General features: G+C 47.1%; 1 protein-coding gene across 1 annotated transcript in view; it reads right to left on the reverse strand.

The window, feature by feature from the left end:
* Positions 1–9,931: 9,931 nt before the first annotated feature.
* Positions 9,932–13,966, reverse strand: part of LOC116984416 (mucin-2-like) — a 103,745-nt gene continuing 99,710 nt past the window's right edge. Inside the window, exons 85-87 of the mRNA XM_033038569.1 lie at positions 13,850–13,889; positions 12,570–12,687; positions 9,932–10,769 (exon numbers count right to left, since the gene is read on the reverse strand). Of these exons, the coding sequence (XP_032894460.1) occupies positions 10,535–10,769; positions 12,570–12,687; positions 13,850–13,889 (393 nt within the window). The 3' untranslated portion in view covers positions 9,932–10,534. The remainder of the gene's footprint in view (positions 10,770–12,569; positions 12,688–13,849; positions 13,890–13,966) is intronic.

A 13,966-nucleotide genomic window follows, 5' to 3' on the forward strand; every position in this document is an offset into this window, starting at 1 on the left:
CTTGACTGCATACACCTGCTAGTACACGAGTGTAATGAGTCGAGCCGTGCACACGTCAAGGTGCAACACATATTTATTAAAGTACTCATACAGCATTCGTCTGCAGGGTGTTGTAGTAACTAGTAGTTACTCAGTCTAAATTACGTAGGCAAACTTCTGATAATGTAAATCGCATAGTAGGCCAAGCTTCTACTAACAAGCACTACAATTGGTTAGTAAGAAGTAACCAATCTACATCCTTCCTTGTAGAAACAAAATAAAGCATAGATACGTGAATACATGGTGGCTAAAAAATACAGTAGCCGAAACGGTAATAACGCATATGGGGAAGCATAGATGGTTACACAAAATCACCGTATCTAAGGGGTGGCCTGCGGTGCACGTGTGGTACAAATCCGCGTCTCCTTTCACCGGTGAAGTAACTGGGCACCGGAGACCCGCCGAGTGGAGGTGGTGAAATAGGCGAGCTGGGCGCTGAACGCCGTGGAGAGGCCGCGGGGGACACAGTCTCCGGTTGTTGAGCAGTCGGCCCAGTAGCGGGAAGGTAAAACCTCTGGATACGGAGCCGCAGGACGTGGTTCCTTCACAGGAAGGAGATGTTGATCTTTGCGTCTGTAGATGCCTCCGTCCGCGCTTACCAGGTAAGAGAGCGGTTCTTTAGCAAGGCCGTGGATGTGACCCAGTCGGCCATAGCCCTTGTTAGTCTGGAGGCAAACAACTTGTCCACTGGAGAGAGGTTCAAGTGGCTTACTGGACATGTCAAAAAATCATTTTTTGTGCATCACGCTTCAATTGTAGTTGTTTCTGGACCGCAGGAGGTGAACGGACCTGTGGCTGCAAAAGCTGCTGGGGTACAGGCAGGGCAGCATGGGTTTGATGAGACATCAGTCGTTGAGCTGGAGAACCCAGTATGGGATCGCGGGCAATGTTCCTTAAATTGAGCAGGTCCAGGCAGACATTGGATTTTGCAAGATAAGAACGTTCCATTAGTTGTTTTGCGCCCCTCCAACACCCTCACCCCCTCGGTCACTATATTCCCTCGTAATGTTTCACTCTCAACTCTAACCCAATGTTGGCAACCCTGCCCTTATCTCTTATCCCCCTCCCCCCAACATCTCTCTCTCCTTCCAATCAATCTCTCATTTTCAACTACCTTACCCAGCATGTTCCAGGCTCCCCGTCTCCATCCTATTCTGGCTGTTCCCCCTCTCTACTCTCAGTCCTGAAGCAAGGACCTGCCCCTCCATACTTCCTGTTCTCCACCCACAGATGCTGCTCAACACGCTGAATCGCTGAGTCCCTCCAGTAGATTGCTTGAGGAGGTGAATGGCACTTATACAGCTCATTCCCACAGGGGTGGAAGTTGGAGGCATGGCTGTGATATTAGGGATGCGCTTTCCCAGGGATGAGAATGATCCAGCCTTTAGCACAGCGACTCTGCGACAGGCCCGGGGTGATGGGGCTGAGGTGGGAAGCTGGGCCGGGGGAAGGGGGGGGGGGGGTGACCTCTCTCAGGCCAGCCATTTCTCAAGCTTTGGTGAAGCCCTTATGAGCTCCTGGAGATTAACATACTGTAGCGAGTCTTTTAACTTACACTTGAATGCAACATTTATGCTTTAAATTGAATTAAGTATGAATAAGGTTTGGCTAAATTACATTCCTAATTACATTCCACAGTAGAGTCAGGCGCTGATCAACAGGTGCAGCACATGAGAAACAGTGAGATAGGTACAGGTTTAGAGGAATATGGGCCAAATGCAGGCAGGTGGAACTGGTGCATAGCCCTGCAGGGGATCTTTCAGCAGCGGGGCCAGTTCTAGTCAGCTGTTGCTCTCCATAACTCAACCACTTGAAATTCTCATTTGCCCATCTGCATCAGAAAGCGACTTCTGGGACCTTGATTGAGCAAGAATGAACAAGTTCTGTTCACAGCTAAACACAGAAGCCGCTGACGGTGCTTTTCCGTGTGTACAGAATGTACTCCTGCCAAGGTTCGCCGTTCGTGCAGAGCAAGGTTGCCCCCTATTGGTAAAGGTCAACAATGCCCGGGCGTTAAACGTCAAGATCCAGGGACTTTGTAATGGGACAATTAAATAAAGTAAGATAGATCTTTATTAAAATCAGAAGACTTAAAATTATTAAAGTTAATTGAAAACACCCAGGCAGTGTAAAATGAAAAATATAAAGAGGCCACGTGTCGACCAGGAGTGATGGACCTGATTGAATAATCTGTGTCTGGCCTCCATCCCGGGACCGTCTAGCTGTGAAACTGATGTGGGGGCGTGGGCGGGGTACAGCTGCCGGCAATATTACAAATCTAATCCTTGAATTATTCCCATTTTAGGTAACCATTTCTTCCTCTGTATCCCTGTCAAACCCTCACTTTCCAATCAACCGATCCTACCATTTTCTTCCTCATACCCCACCTCCCGCCCACGGGTGCAGGTTGGAGGCGAGGTTGAGCTAGTATCAGCCATTCCCCCCAAGGGATGAGCATAATCTGTTTTTGAGCGCAGTGACTCCACCGCGGGCCCCAGGGGTGGCGACGCCGTGGACTCGCTGACCCAGGGGTGACCTCTCTCAGGCCACCTCTGGTATTTCCCCCCCAAATGTGATGATGAAGCCCTTCTGAGCACACGGAGATTTCTACCTGTCTGTCGGATCACTTGCAGGTTTCTGCAGTCGATCCTTTAACACATGGGGGGCAGTTCTAGTCAGCTGTTACTCTCCATAACTCAAACATTCGACATTTTCCTTCGCCCCCTCTGTAATCTGAAAGCGACCTCTGAGACCTTGACTGAGCAAGAGGCAAACACAACCTGTGGTCGCGGCTAAATACAGAAGCCGCTGACAGGGCCATTCCATGTGAACTCCTCTCAAGGTTCACCATTCTGACAGTGCAAGGCTGCCCCATGTTGGTAGAAGTCAACAATGCTTCAGCCCCCTACCTTGCTCTTCAACTCATCTCCATGGCAAAGGGAAACAAACGGCAAAATGCCTCCCTTCATTGACCACAAGCCTCGTATGGTGGTTGGAGTTGCCGCCGTACATTGTCCATTCTTTACCCAGTGGTTAGATTTGTGCTTTCTGGGCATTATCCTTCCTTGGTCAATTTTTACGCATCTCTATAAATTCACTCTGACCCCGTATTCTCCCCACGATAACACTTCCACATTCCCTCCACTTGGTACCTGACGGGCAGACAGAGCGGAGAAACATTACGCATCAGCAACGGAACAGAACTTGCACCTCCTGCATGTCATAGATTTGTTTTCTCATTGTGCTTTTTTGCACCAATGTCCGTTTCTTAAAACATAGAAACATAGAAATTAGGTGCAGGAGTAGGCCATTCGGCCCTTCGAGCCTGCACCGCCATTCAATATGATCATGGCTGATCATCCAACTCAGTATCCCGTACCTGCCTTCACTCCATACCCTCTGATCCCCTTAGCCACAAGGGCCACATCTAACTCCCTCTTAAATATAGCCAATGAACTGGCCTCGACTACCCTCTGTGGCAGAGAGTTCCAGAGATTCACCACTCTCTGTGTGAAAAAAGTTCTTCTCATCTCGGTTTTAAAGGATTTCCCCCTTATCCTTAAGCTGTGACCCCTTGTCCTGGACTTCCCCAATATCGGGAGCAATCTTCCTGCATCTAGCCTGTCCAACCCCTTAAGAATTTTGTAAGTTTCTATAAGATCCCCTCTCAATCTCCTAAATTCTAGAGAGTATAAACCAAGTCTATCCAGTCTTTCTTCATAAGACAGTCCTGACATCCCAGGAATCAGTCTGGTGAACCTTCTCTGCACTCCCTCTATGGCAATAATGTCCTTCCTCAGATTTGGAGACCAAAACTGTACGCAATACTCCAGGTGTGGTCTCACCAAGACCCTGTACAACTGCAGTTGAACCTCCCTGCTCCTATACTCAAATACTTTTGCTATGAAAGCTATAATGCATAATTTGTTTTTGTGCGTTGTTTGAGTCTTGGTGGCTGTGATGCTCCTGCAATCAAATCCCATTGTACCTGAAACTCACCTGTAACTCGTGTGTACAATATACTTGATTTGAGTTCGGAAAAACAGGGAGAACACAGCTGAGATGTGGAGCAGCACGGGAGATTTAAACAGGAGCCGGGAGTGCGAGGCCAGGTTATGTGGGATGACCAGGTTGGGGAAATGCTGAGGGAGAGCCACACTGCGGGAGGTACTGAGGCAACACCACGCTGTTGGAGGATAGGTGCTGAGGAACTTCTGAGGGAGCGCCGCATGGTCGAATGACCAATCTGTGTCCGGTTGCCAGCTTGAAATGCTCCTTAGCCCCTCTGTAATCCGAAAGCGACTTCTGAGGGTTTGACTGAAGCCAACAATGCCCGAGCTCCCTACCTTGCTCTTCAACTCATCTCCATGTCAACGGGAAGCAAGAAGCGAAATGCCTCCCATTGTTGACCACAAGCCTCCTGCGGTGGTTGGAGTTACCCCGCACCCCACTTCCTCCATTCACCCCCCGGGAGAATGGAGCAAGCGCGGGAGCTTTTAAAAGGAGCCGTTAGTGCGGAGACAGGTTCTGTTCCACTGTCGAGTGAGAAGGTCAGAAGTGATAGGAGCAGAATTAGGCCATTCATTCTGTCGTTTACTCCACCATAACATCATGGCTGATCTATCTCCCCCTCTCATTCTCCTACCTTCTCCCCATAACCTCTGCCATACACACTAATCAAGAATCTATCTGTCTTTAAAGTATCCAGTCATCTACAGTCACTTGCGTCCTTGTTTCTCGCCCGTCCTGATGAACGCTCCCCAGACCTGACTCCTCTAGTATCTTTGGTGGAAAGAGCGGTGCTGATGGGGGAAGCGCCATATTTAGGAGGGGAAATACTGAGGCTGCGCCACTTCACGGGAGAAGCGCTGGGGGGGTTTGACACCGTGGAAGGGCAGGTATAGGGGGGTTGCACGTAAGGTCACTGGTTCATAGGGCTTGACGCACGGGGCCGCTCAATCCATCTGGAGGACATCCGTAACTTCCGGTATATGTTATTAATGCAAGAAACGCGTACTTTTCTACCTGTTAAAAACCGCCAAAAGGTTGAATTTTTGAACTGTAAAAAATTGTGGAAGTCGGGGTAAGTGTGGGAGACATGTACCCAACTTTAGAATTCCAAAAGTGAAGCGAAATGAAGGTAAAGAGAAGCGAGAGCTGAAGGGACAACAGCATCTAAAGTGCTTGGCGAACATTGGCCGTGCAGATATCGGAAGTAAAAATATTGGGAATTATCGCGTTTGCTCACTGCATTTCATCAACACTAAGGCATTATTTGTGTTTTTTCTTGATTCCTTTGGTGTCTAAAAAGTCTCAGAAGTGATAAATCTGGCTGTAAATTTTGCTTCAGAGGCGTTTTCTTTTTGTATGTAAAAACCTACTTGACAACCATGGGCGATTTTAACAATTTACAGCCAGATTCATCACTTCTGAAACTTTTTAGATGCCAAAGGAATCAAGAAAAACACAAATAATGCCTTAGTTGACGAAATGCAGTGAGCAAATGGCCAATGTTCGCCAAGCACTCTGGCTGTTGTCCTCCCCCCTTCAGCTCTCGCTTCTATCTACCGTCATTTCTCCTCACTTTTGGAATTCTGATGTAGGCTAAATGTCTCTCACGCTTATCCCGCTTTCCATAATTATTTACAGCGCAAAAATTGATAATTTCAGCGGGTGCGCTGGAAACAACGGTAAGTGCCTACCTGCTGTTCATCGCGTGTACTCCATTTGGAGTAGTGTAGCAACAGTACGGGTCATGGGCCGTGAAACCTCCCTATTAAAGTGATGCCACATTGTGGGACTGTGAGTGCTGAGGGAGCGATGCACAATGGGATGGCCATTCCTGCTCCCCCCACAGATGCTGCTCAACACGCTGAGTTGCTGAGATCCTCACGTGGGTTGTGTGAGGACGTGGAGCTCACCGATGCCGGACTCCAGCTCATTCCCGCAGCAGTGGCCGTTGGAGGGACGTTTGTGCACTTTCTCAGGGAAGAGAATGACACAGTCTTTAGCACAACGACTAAACGGCAGGCCCGGGGTGATGGGTCTGTGGTGGGACCCTGGGCCGGGGTGATGGGTCTGTGGTGGGACACTGGGTCGGTGTGATGGGACACTGGGCCGGGGGTGACCTCTCTCAGGCCACCTCTGGTACATCTGTCTTATCTTCAGATTTGATTAAACCATTTTGAGCTCTAGGAGATTACCGGGCGTCTTTCCGATCACTTGCATCTTCCTGCAGTGAATCTTTCAGCACCGGAGGATCAGTTCTAGTCAGCTGTTGCTCTCCATAACGCAACCACTTGAGATTCTCCTTTCCCCATCTGTATTAGAAAGTGACTTATGAGACCTTGATTGAGCAAGAGAGAAACATAACCTCTGTTCACAGCCAAACGCAGAAGCTGCTGACGGGGTGATTTTATTTGTATAGAAACATAGAAACATAGAAATTAGGTGCAGGAGTAGGCCATTCCTGTATGGAGTTGTATGTATCAAGATTTGCCATTCTGACAGTGCAAGGCGGCACCTTGTTGGTAGAAGCCAACAATGCCCGAGCTCCCTACCTTGCTCTTCAACATATCCCCATGTCAAAGGGAAACAAGAGGGGAAAAGCCTCCATTCGTTGACCACAAGCCTCCTGTGGTGGTTGGGGTTGCCCCCGTACATTGTCCATTCTTTGCCCAGTTATGTAGGTTGTGCTTCCCGGTCATTATCCTTCCTCGGTCAATGTTTACACATCTCTATAATTTCCCTCTGACACCGTATACTCCCCACTGTAATTCCACATTGCCACCACTTCCCGGGCACCTGGCCGGCAGACAGAGCGGGGTACATTCCGGATCAGTAACCGAACATCACTTGCACCTCTTGCGCCATCGTGGATTATATTCAAATCATGTAATGTTGCGCTAATGCCCGTTTTAGGATTTATGTATAATTTATGGATCATTTGCTTTTGTGTGCTGTTGAGTCTAGGTGGCTGTGAGGACAAGTTCGGTGTCACTGTCGAATGAGCAGTCGAGAGGGCAACCAGTTGCCCCTCCGATGCTGCCGGTGCCTTTGACTTCCTCAACGATGTATTTGTGCTCAGGATTAATAACATCTGATATATTCATAAATTCATAAGTGTTAGGAGCAGAATTAGGCCATTCAGTTCATTGTTTACTCCACCATTCAATCATAGCGGATCTATCTCTCCCTCTCAACCCCATTCCCCCGCCTTCTCGCCGTAACCCCAGGCACCCGTACTAATCAAGAATCTATTTCTGCCTTTAAAGTATCCAGTCATATACAGTGACTGATGTCCTTGTTTCTCGCCCGTCCTGATCAGCGCTCCCCAGACCTGACTCCAACGTCCACAGGCACCTCTCTGGAATCCAGCGCCAGGGTTACATGTAGCATTCTCATCAGGCTGTGGGTGGAAGTGCTGATGGGGAAGCGACATATTTGGGAGTGGAAGTACTGAGGGCGCAACATTTCGCGGGAGAAGTGATGCAGGACTCCAGCTCCTTCCCACAGAAGTGGCCGTTGGAGGATTGTTGGCGCACTTTCCCAGGATTGGGAATGACCCAGTCTTTAGCACAGCGAATACACGACAGGCTCTGGGTGAAGGGGCTGTGGCGGGACACTGGGCCGGGGTGATCTCTCTCTGGCCACCTCTGCTTTATCTTCAGATTTGATGGCCATTTTGAGCTCTTGGAGATTACCGGGCGTCTTTCGGATCGGTTGTTTCTTCTAGTGAGCAGTTGAGCGGGAGAATCAGTTCCCACTACCATGTTGCCTGGTCTACTGAGATCCTGACCCACTGAGATCCTCAAGGATTTATTTTCGCTCAAGAGTCTGAACATCTACGATCACTTGTGTCGCCTATTTCTCACTCGTCATGAGAAATGCCCCCCAGACCTTACTGCAATTTCCACAGATGAGGCCATTTCCACAGAATCCTCAGACCCGAATGGGCACCACTCTGGAATCCAACGCCGGGGTTATCTGTAGTATTCATGTCCAAGGGAAGCAAGAGGCGAAATGCCTCTCTCCGCTGACCACAGGCCGCCGGTGGTGGTTGGAGTTGCCCCCCCCCTCCCACCAATACATTATCCATTATTTCAGGCCACCTTCGGTACTTTTCACGAAATGTGATGAAGCCCTTCTAAGATCACAGATTTCTGCCTGTCTCTCGAATCACTTGCAGGTCTCTGGAATCGATCTTTTAACACCTGGGTGTCAGTTCTAGTCAGCTGTTGCTCTCTATAACTCAACCACTTGAAATTTTCCTTAGCCCCTCTGTAATCTGAAGTGACTTCTGAGACCTTGACGGAACAAGAGACAAACACAACCTCGGCTCACAGCTAAATTCAGAAGTCGCTGACGCTGCCTTTCCATGTGAACGTGGTGTACTCTTCCCAATGTTCACCACTCTGACAGTGCAAGGCTGCCCCATGTTGGAAGAAGCCAACAATGCCAGAGCTCCCTACCTTGCTCTTCAACTGTTCTCCATGTCAAAGGGAAACAAGAAGCAAATTGCCTCCAGCAAATTGACAACAAGTCTCCTGTGGTGGTTGGATTTGCCCCCATACATTGTCCATTCTTTGCCTTGTGGTATAGGCTGTGATTCTTGCTCTGCACCGGCCTTCCCCTACCTGCACCATTCACCCCCACCAGGAAGCATTATCCTTCTTCAGTCTATGTTTTCTCAACTTCTCTATAAATTAACTCTGACTCCCAGCAAATCTCTCCTATGTGATTAGATCTGTGCAGAGTGCACTGGGTGTGGCCTCACTGACTAAACACAGACAATGTGGAAATATTCAGCAGGACTAGCAGCCTCTGTGGAGAGAAAATCAGACCGAACCTTTCAGGACTGATCCTTCATCACATTGACTGAAACGTAATGAATATTGGTTGTACCCTGAGCTACCGAGCACTTTCAGCAAGTTCTGATTTTAGGTTTCCAGCATCTTTAGTAGTTTGCTTTAGTACTACTAATTGTGGTTTGCTCAAAGAAGCACTATTAAGTGATAAAGGCCAGAAGGAGAGGGAAGTGAGGTCTGAGGAAGAGGGAAGTGAAGTGAGGAATTGAGGATCCTCTAGGTCAGCCACAGGAGGTGCTCCTGAGGTACAAAGGTGGGCGGGCGAGGAAAGGGATGTTGCATCCAAGGAAGACGACTTCTGGAGGCCCTGCAGCAGCCTGCAGCTTGCCCGGATTGGGAACCGCTCATAAGAACTAGAGTGAGCCACTTACATGCGAGCTAGTATACTATTTATGTGCACTTGCTAAAATCAAGGATATTCTTGGGTATGGGAATACTGTACTGGATTGTATATAAGAAAAAATATTTCACTGTGCATTTGCACATATGACGATATTGTGTGGTGAGAATATAAAAATGCTGTGGGTGTCGTGAATCTTTGAAACATTTTGGGTTTCTCATACTGTTATGCCCCTGTCCCACTTAGGAAACCTGAACGGAAACATCTGGAGACTTTGCGCCCCACCCAAGGTTTCCGTGCGGTTCCCGGAGGTTGCAGGTGGTTGCCGGAGGTTGCAGGTAGTGGAAGCAGGTAGGGAGACTGACAAAAACCTCCGGGAACCGCACGGAAACCTTGGGTGGGGCGCAAAGTCTCCAGAGGTTTCCGTTCAGGTTTCCTAAGTGGGACAGGGGCATTAAGGCCTTAAATAAACCGACTTCTTTGGGAAACTTCCGCGGTTCTACGAGATGTTTTATTCTGTGTCTGTTCCTATCTGAGTTGGTCCCCAAGTGACGCCAGATTCAGGGTACAGGTGTAACACAAGGTATTCCCTCCACACCTCATCCGCGTCAAATGGAATACAAGGTTCAGTGTCAGCGTTAAAACCAGTCAATGAAAGTGCAGACAATAAATGCAGATTAATTTTTATTGATGATTATTACAGCAACTAATTCAAAGTGTTCTTGTAATTAGAGTGAGTGTAGAAATACTAAGGATGAAATGAAACTTCATTTTCCGGTAACCTGAAGGTAGGAGATTATTGCACGATGCTGTTTAAATATGGTCTTAAAAAGTATGCTCCTAGGGCATAGTTCTCAAAAAGCAATGTGTTGCTGATAACAGCCCTTCAAATGCCACCAAATCACCACAGCTGTGTAACCAGCTCATGGAGTTATTCTATGACTTCTGGCAAATACATTTCTCTCAAAGCATCTGGGAAAAACACTGCAAAAATGATGGAACCCAGCAAAGATCAAGCAGCAGGTTGCTCCATTTAATCTTAGTGAATGGCCCATTTTGTCCCATTACTTAGCAAGCAGATTAGTAGCTCTGTAACCCTAACAAGAACTTAGAAATGAAGTTTCATATTTTTTGGCTTAGTAGATCCTTTAGAATTGATTAAGAAATCGATAAAACTATATTACAATGTTTAAAGAAGGTAGAAACAGTTTCAAGCATTTACAGCTCATAATATCTTTCTATTTGAAACTAATCGATTTCTCAGTTTCTGGCACCATTCAAGAAATCTCTAGCCTTCGTTCTTGTTCAGTGTTTTTTGGGCTGTGTCACGAGCTGGGGGTTCCGCCACTTGTTTTATGAGTGGCTCACATTTTGTGGGCACACACCCACACTTGGTGACGTAAGTGTAGGTGAACGTAGTTGTCTTACTGCCTGGACAAAGTAAGGTGATGTTTTTCTTGCTGGTTTCCAACTCCTTACAGCAGCTACAGTTATGTGAAATCATATTTGCTTCGGAAGAATACCTGTCGTAGAACAAGAGAGGAAAGAATACTCAGAATATTGATTCTGGATAGACAAGGGCACAGTTCTCTAAAAACAATGTGTTAACACGTTCAATACACGTGGAATTACTGGTAACACTCCTTCACATGTCAATCACTCAGTCAATCACTCACTCAGGGGTGCAAAGTGCTGGAGGATAGACAACAACTGGAGAGCATGGATAAGTGTTGTATCGGGTCTGAACCCTTCTTCAGACTGATTGTAGAGGAGGGAATGAAAGGTGAATGAGAGGAAGGGCAGGAGAAGGCCTGGCAGGTAATGGGATGAAACAGGTGAGGGGAGATTTTAATACTTGGATGGGGGACGAAGGTCTGAGATGAAAAGACTAAAGGTGCACGTTTAGGTAAGTGTAAAAGTTGAAGAGTGGCAATTTGTGAAGCGAGGGGAAGGATGTAGGTGGAAGAGCAGAAATAGGCAGGGCCGGCCTTAAGCCAATTGGACCAATTGCTCCCAATTGGACCCCACGCCTAAGGGGGCCCCGCGCTAGAGTAATCTACTCTCGGCTCGAGTAGATCTGTTTGGTCCCTTAACTCGCAGGCACTTTTTAAGCGCACATTTTGATTACTTTCCATTCTACCATGGAGATATAAAGTCTATAATAGCCTGTATTTATATGTCTATGATTCTACAGACCTTGGCTGGGAACCTGGGGCTCACCAAAATTGTTCCCAATTGGGCCCCGCACCTCCTAAGGCTGGCCCTGGAAATAGGTGGTTACTGTTGCCCCTCTCGACTCCTAGCCACCCCATTCTCTTCACCCCACTCTCCCCCCCTTTGTGCCCCACCTGGGTTTGCACCTATCTCTCCCCTTAAACACCTAAACATCTTTACAATAATAATGAGCAGCTTTTTACAACTGAGGTGCATCGGAATATTTACAGGCAGAGGGAGAGGATTCTCTGGGATTCTCACGCCTGGATGGCTGCAGAGGTCGGATCAATGGAAGGAATTAATGTGGAGGCAGATCATTTATAGAACCATTAGGGAATTGAGTTTGATGTGGAACTGGCACAGAAGAGGAGTTGAGGCCAAGGGGAGATGAGCCATGATCACATTACATGGTGTGACAGGTTTGAGGCGGTTTTCAATCTTGCACAATGGGAGGTTGAATGTCAAGGGAAAATGTATAATTAATGGAATTCATTAAGCAACATTGATGGACAGAGGGATCTTGGGGTCCAAGTTCATATCTCCTGGAAAGTGGCAACACAAATAGACAGCATAGTAAATAGTAATTAGTTGGGGCATTGAATATAAGAGTCTGGAAGCCATGCTGCAGCTTTTTAGGACATTGGTAAGGCTGAATTTGTAGTATTGTGTGCAGTTCTGGCTGCCCCATTACAGGAAGGAGATGGAAGCTTTGGAGAGGGTGCAGAGGAGGTTTATCAAATTAATGCCTGCATTAGGGGTATTAGCAATTAAAAAGAAGTTGGACAGACTTGGATTGTTTTCACTGGAATGCCGGAAGTTCAGAGAAGACCTGATAGAAATGTATAAAATGATGAGGCAGTGAGAACCTTTTTCCCAAGATGGGAATATCAAATACTAGAGGGCATAGCTTTGAGGGGTGAGGGATAAAGTTTAAAGGAGAGGTGCAAGGCAATTGTTTTTTACAAAGTGGATGGTGAGCCGCCGGGGGTGATAGAGGAGGAGGATACGATCATGGGATTTTTAGCTAGGCTGGGAAATGGGGGGGCGTTATGGATTTTGTTCCTGTGTTATACCGTTCTATATTCTATGAATTTAGTGTTGATACGTACACTGAAGAGGTCATACAGCGCCCTGCACAGGAGGTCATCGGCATTTCTTGTTGTGATCGGCATCCCTTGTGATTGATGTGGGTCAGGATCTTTTTAACACTGCATGTCTTTGGAATACCTGCAAATGCAATCAGAAATAAGGATCAACAAACTTGAATTAAGATTCACAAATGACTTCAACCTATGAAGGAGCATGAGGGTTAAGGGGAGAATTTTAAGATCAGAATATCACCTGATTTTACATTGGTCGGATATATTATTTTGCAGAGATTTTCTTTATTTGTGGGGAGGCAAAGGAGAAAAAATATTTTCCCCTTCCATCCCTTTCTATAGTCACCTACATTGAACCCCAGATATTCAGGAGCAGTGTAACTCCGTAGAAAGGAAAAGTTATGTCGTTGCACCAGCCAAGCAGTGTTGAGTTTTGTCATAAACATCTTAATGAAAATAGTAAAGAGCGGTACATCTGCCACAGCTGGTGGAGCTGCTGCCTCACAGCACCAGAGACCTGGGCTCAATCCCGGCTGCTGTCTGTGTGGAGTATGCACGTTCTCTCTATGATCAATGTGTGCGCAAGGTCACCCTCACCATGAATGCGTGTGCAAGGGTCACACCAGAGGAATAAGTGTGCAAGGCTCACACTCACCAGGAGTGGGTGCACTAGGGTCACACTCACCATGGTCTTGTGTGCAAAGGTCATACGCACCAGAGGAATATGTGTGCAAGGTTCACACTCACCATGAATGTGTGTGTAAGGGTCACACTCACCATGAATGTGTGTGCAAGGTTCACACTTGCTATGAATGTGTGCAAGGGTCACACTCACCATGAATGTGTGTGCAAGGTTCACACTCACCATGAATGTGTGTGCAAGTCACACTCGCCATGAATGTGGATGTGCAAGGGTCACACTCACCATGAATGTGTGTGTAAGAGTCACACTCACCATGAATGTGGGTGTGCAAGGGTCACACTCACCATGAATGTGTGTGTGCAAGGGTCACACTCACCAGGAATGCGTGACCTGAAGTAGTGTTATGGACGGATTGCACTCAGAGATACCAATCATGATTAAAGATTGATTGGATACCTCAGACGCACTGACAATTGAATCTCTCTGCCTGTTCCTTTAACAATGAAATACAGACACTTCAGTGTCAGCCTATTAATGGCAACTCAAGGCGGGGAGAATTCAGTGAGCTGAGACTTGATTAAATAATCCGCTCTGTCTAATTCAAGTGCGGGGAGTTATTCTGCAATTGTGTCAGTCTGCTACTTACAAGTCTGACAACAGCCATCCTTGTCCATGTGTATTGTTCCCTGTCAAAGAGAATAAACATTAATTGAAGATAATTGAAAGTACAACGCAATATTGTAGAACAAATATTAATTCATGA

Source organism: Amblyraja radiata, chromosome 20 (genome assembly GCF_010909765.2).
Source record: "Amblyraja radiata isolate CabotCenter1 chromosome 20, sAmbRad1.1.pri, whole genome shotgun sequence".
In the NCBI taxonomy this organism is placed as follows: Eukaryota; Metazoa; Chordata; class Chondrichthyes; order Rajiformes; family Rajidae; genus Amblyraja; species Amblyraja radiata.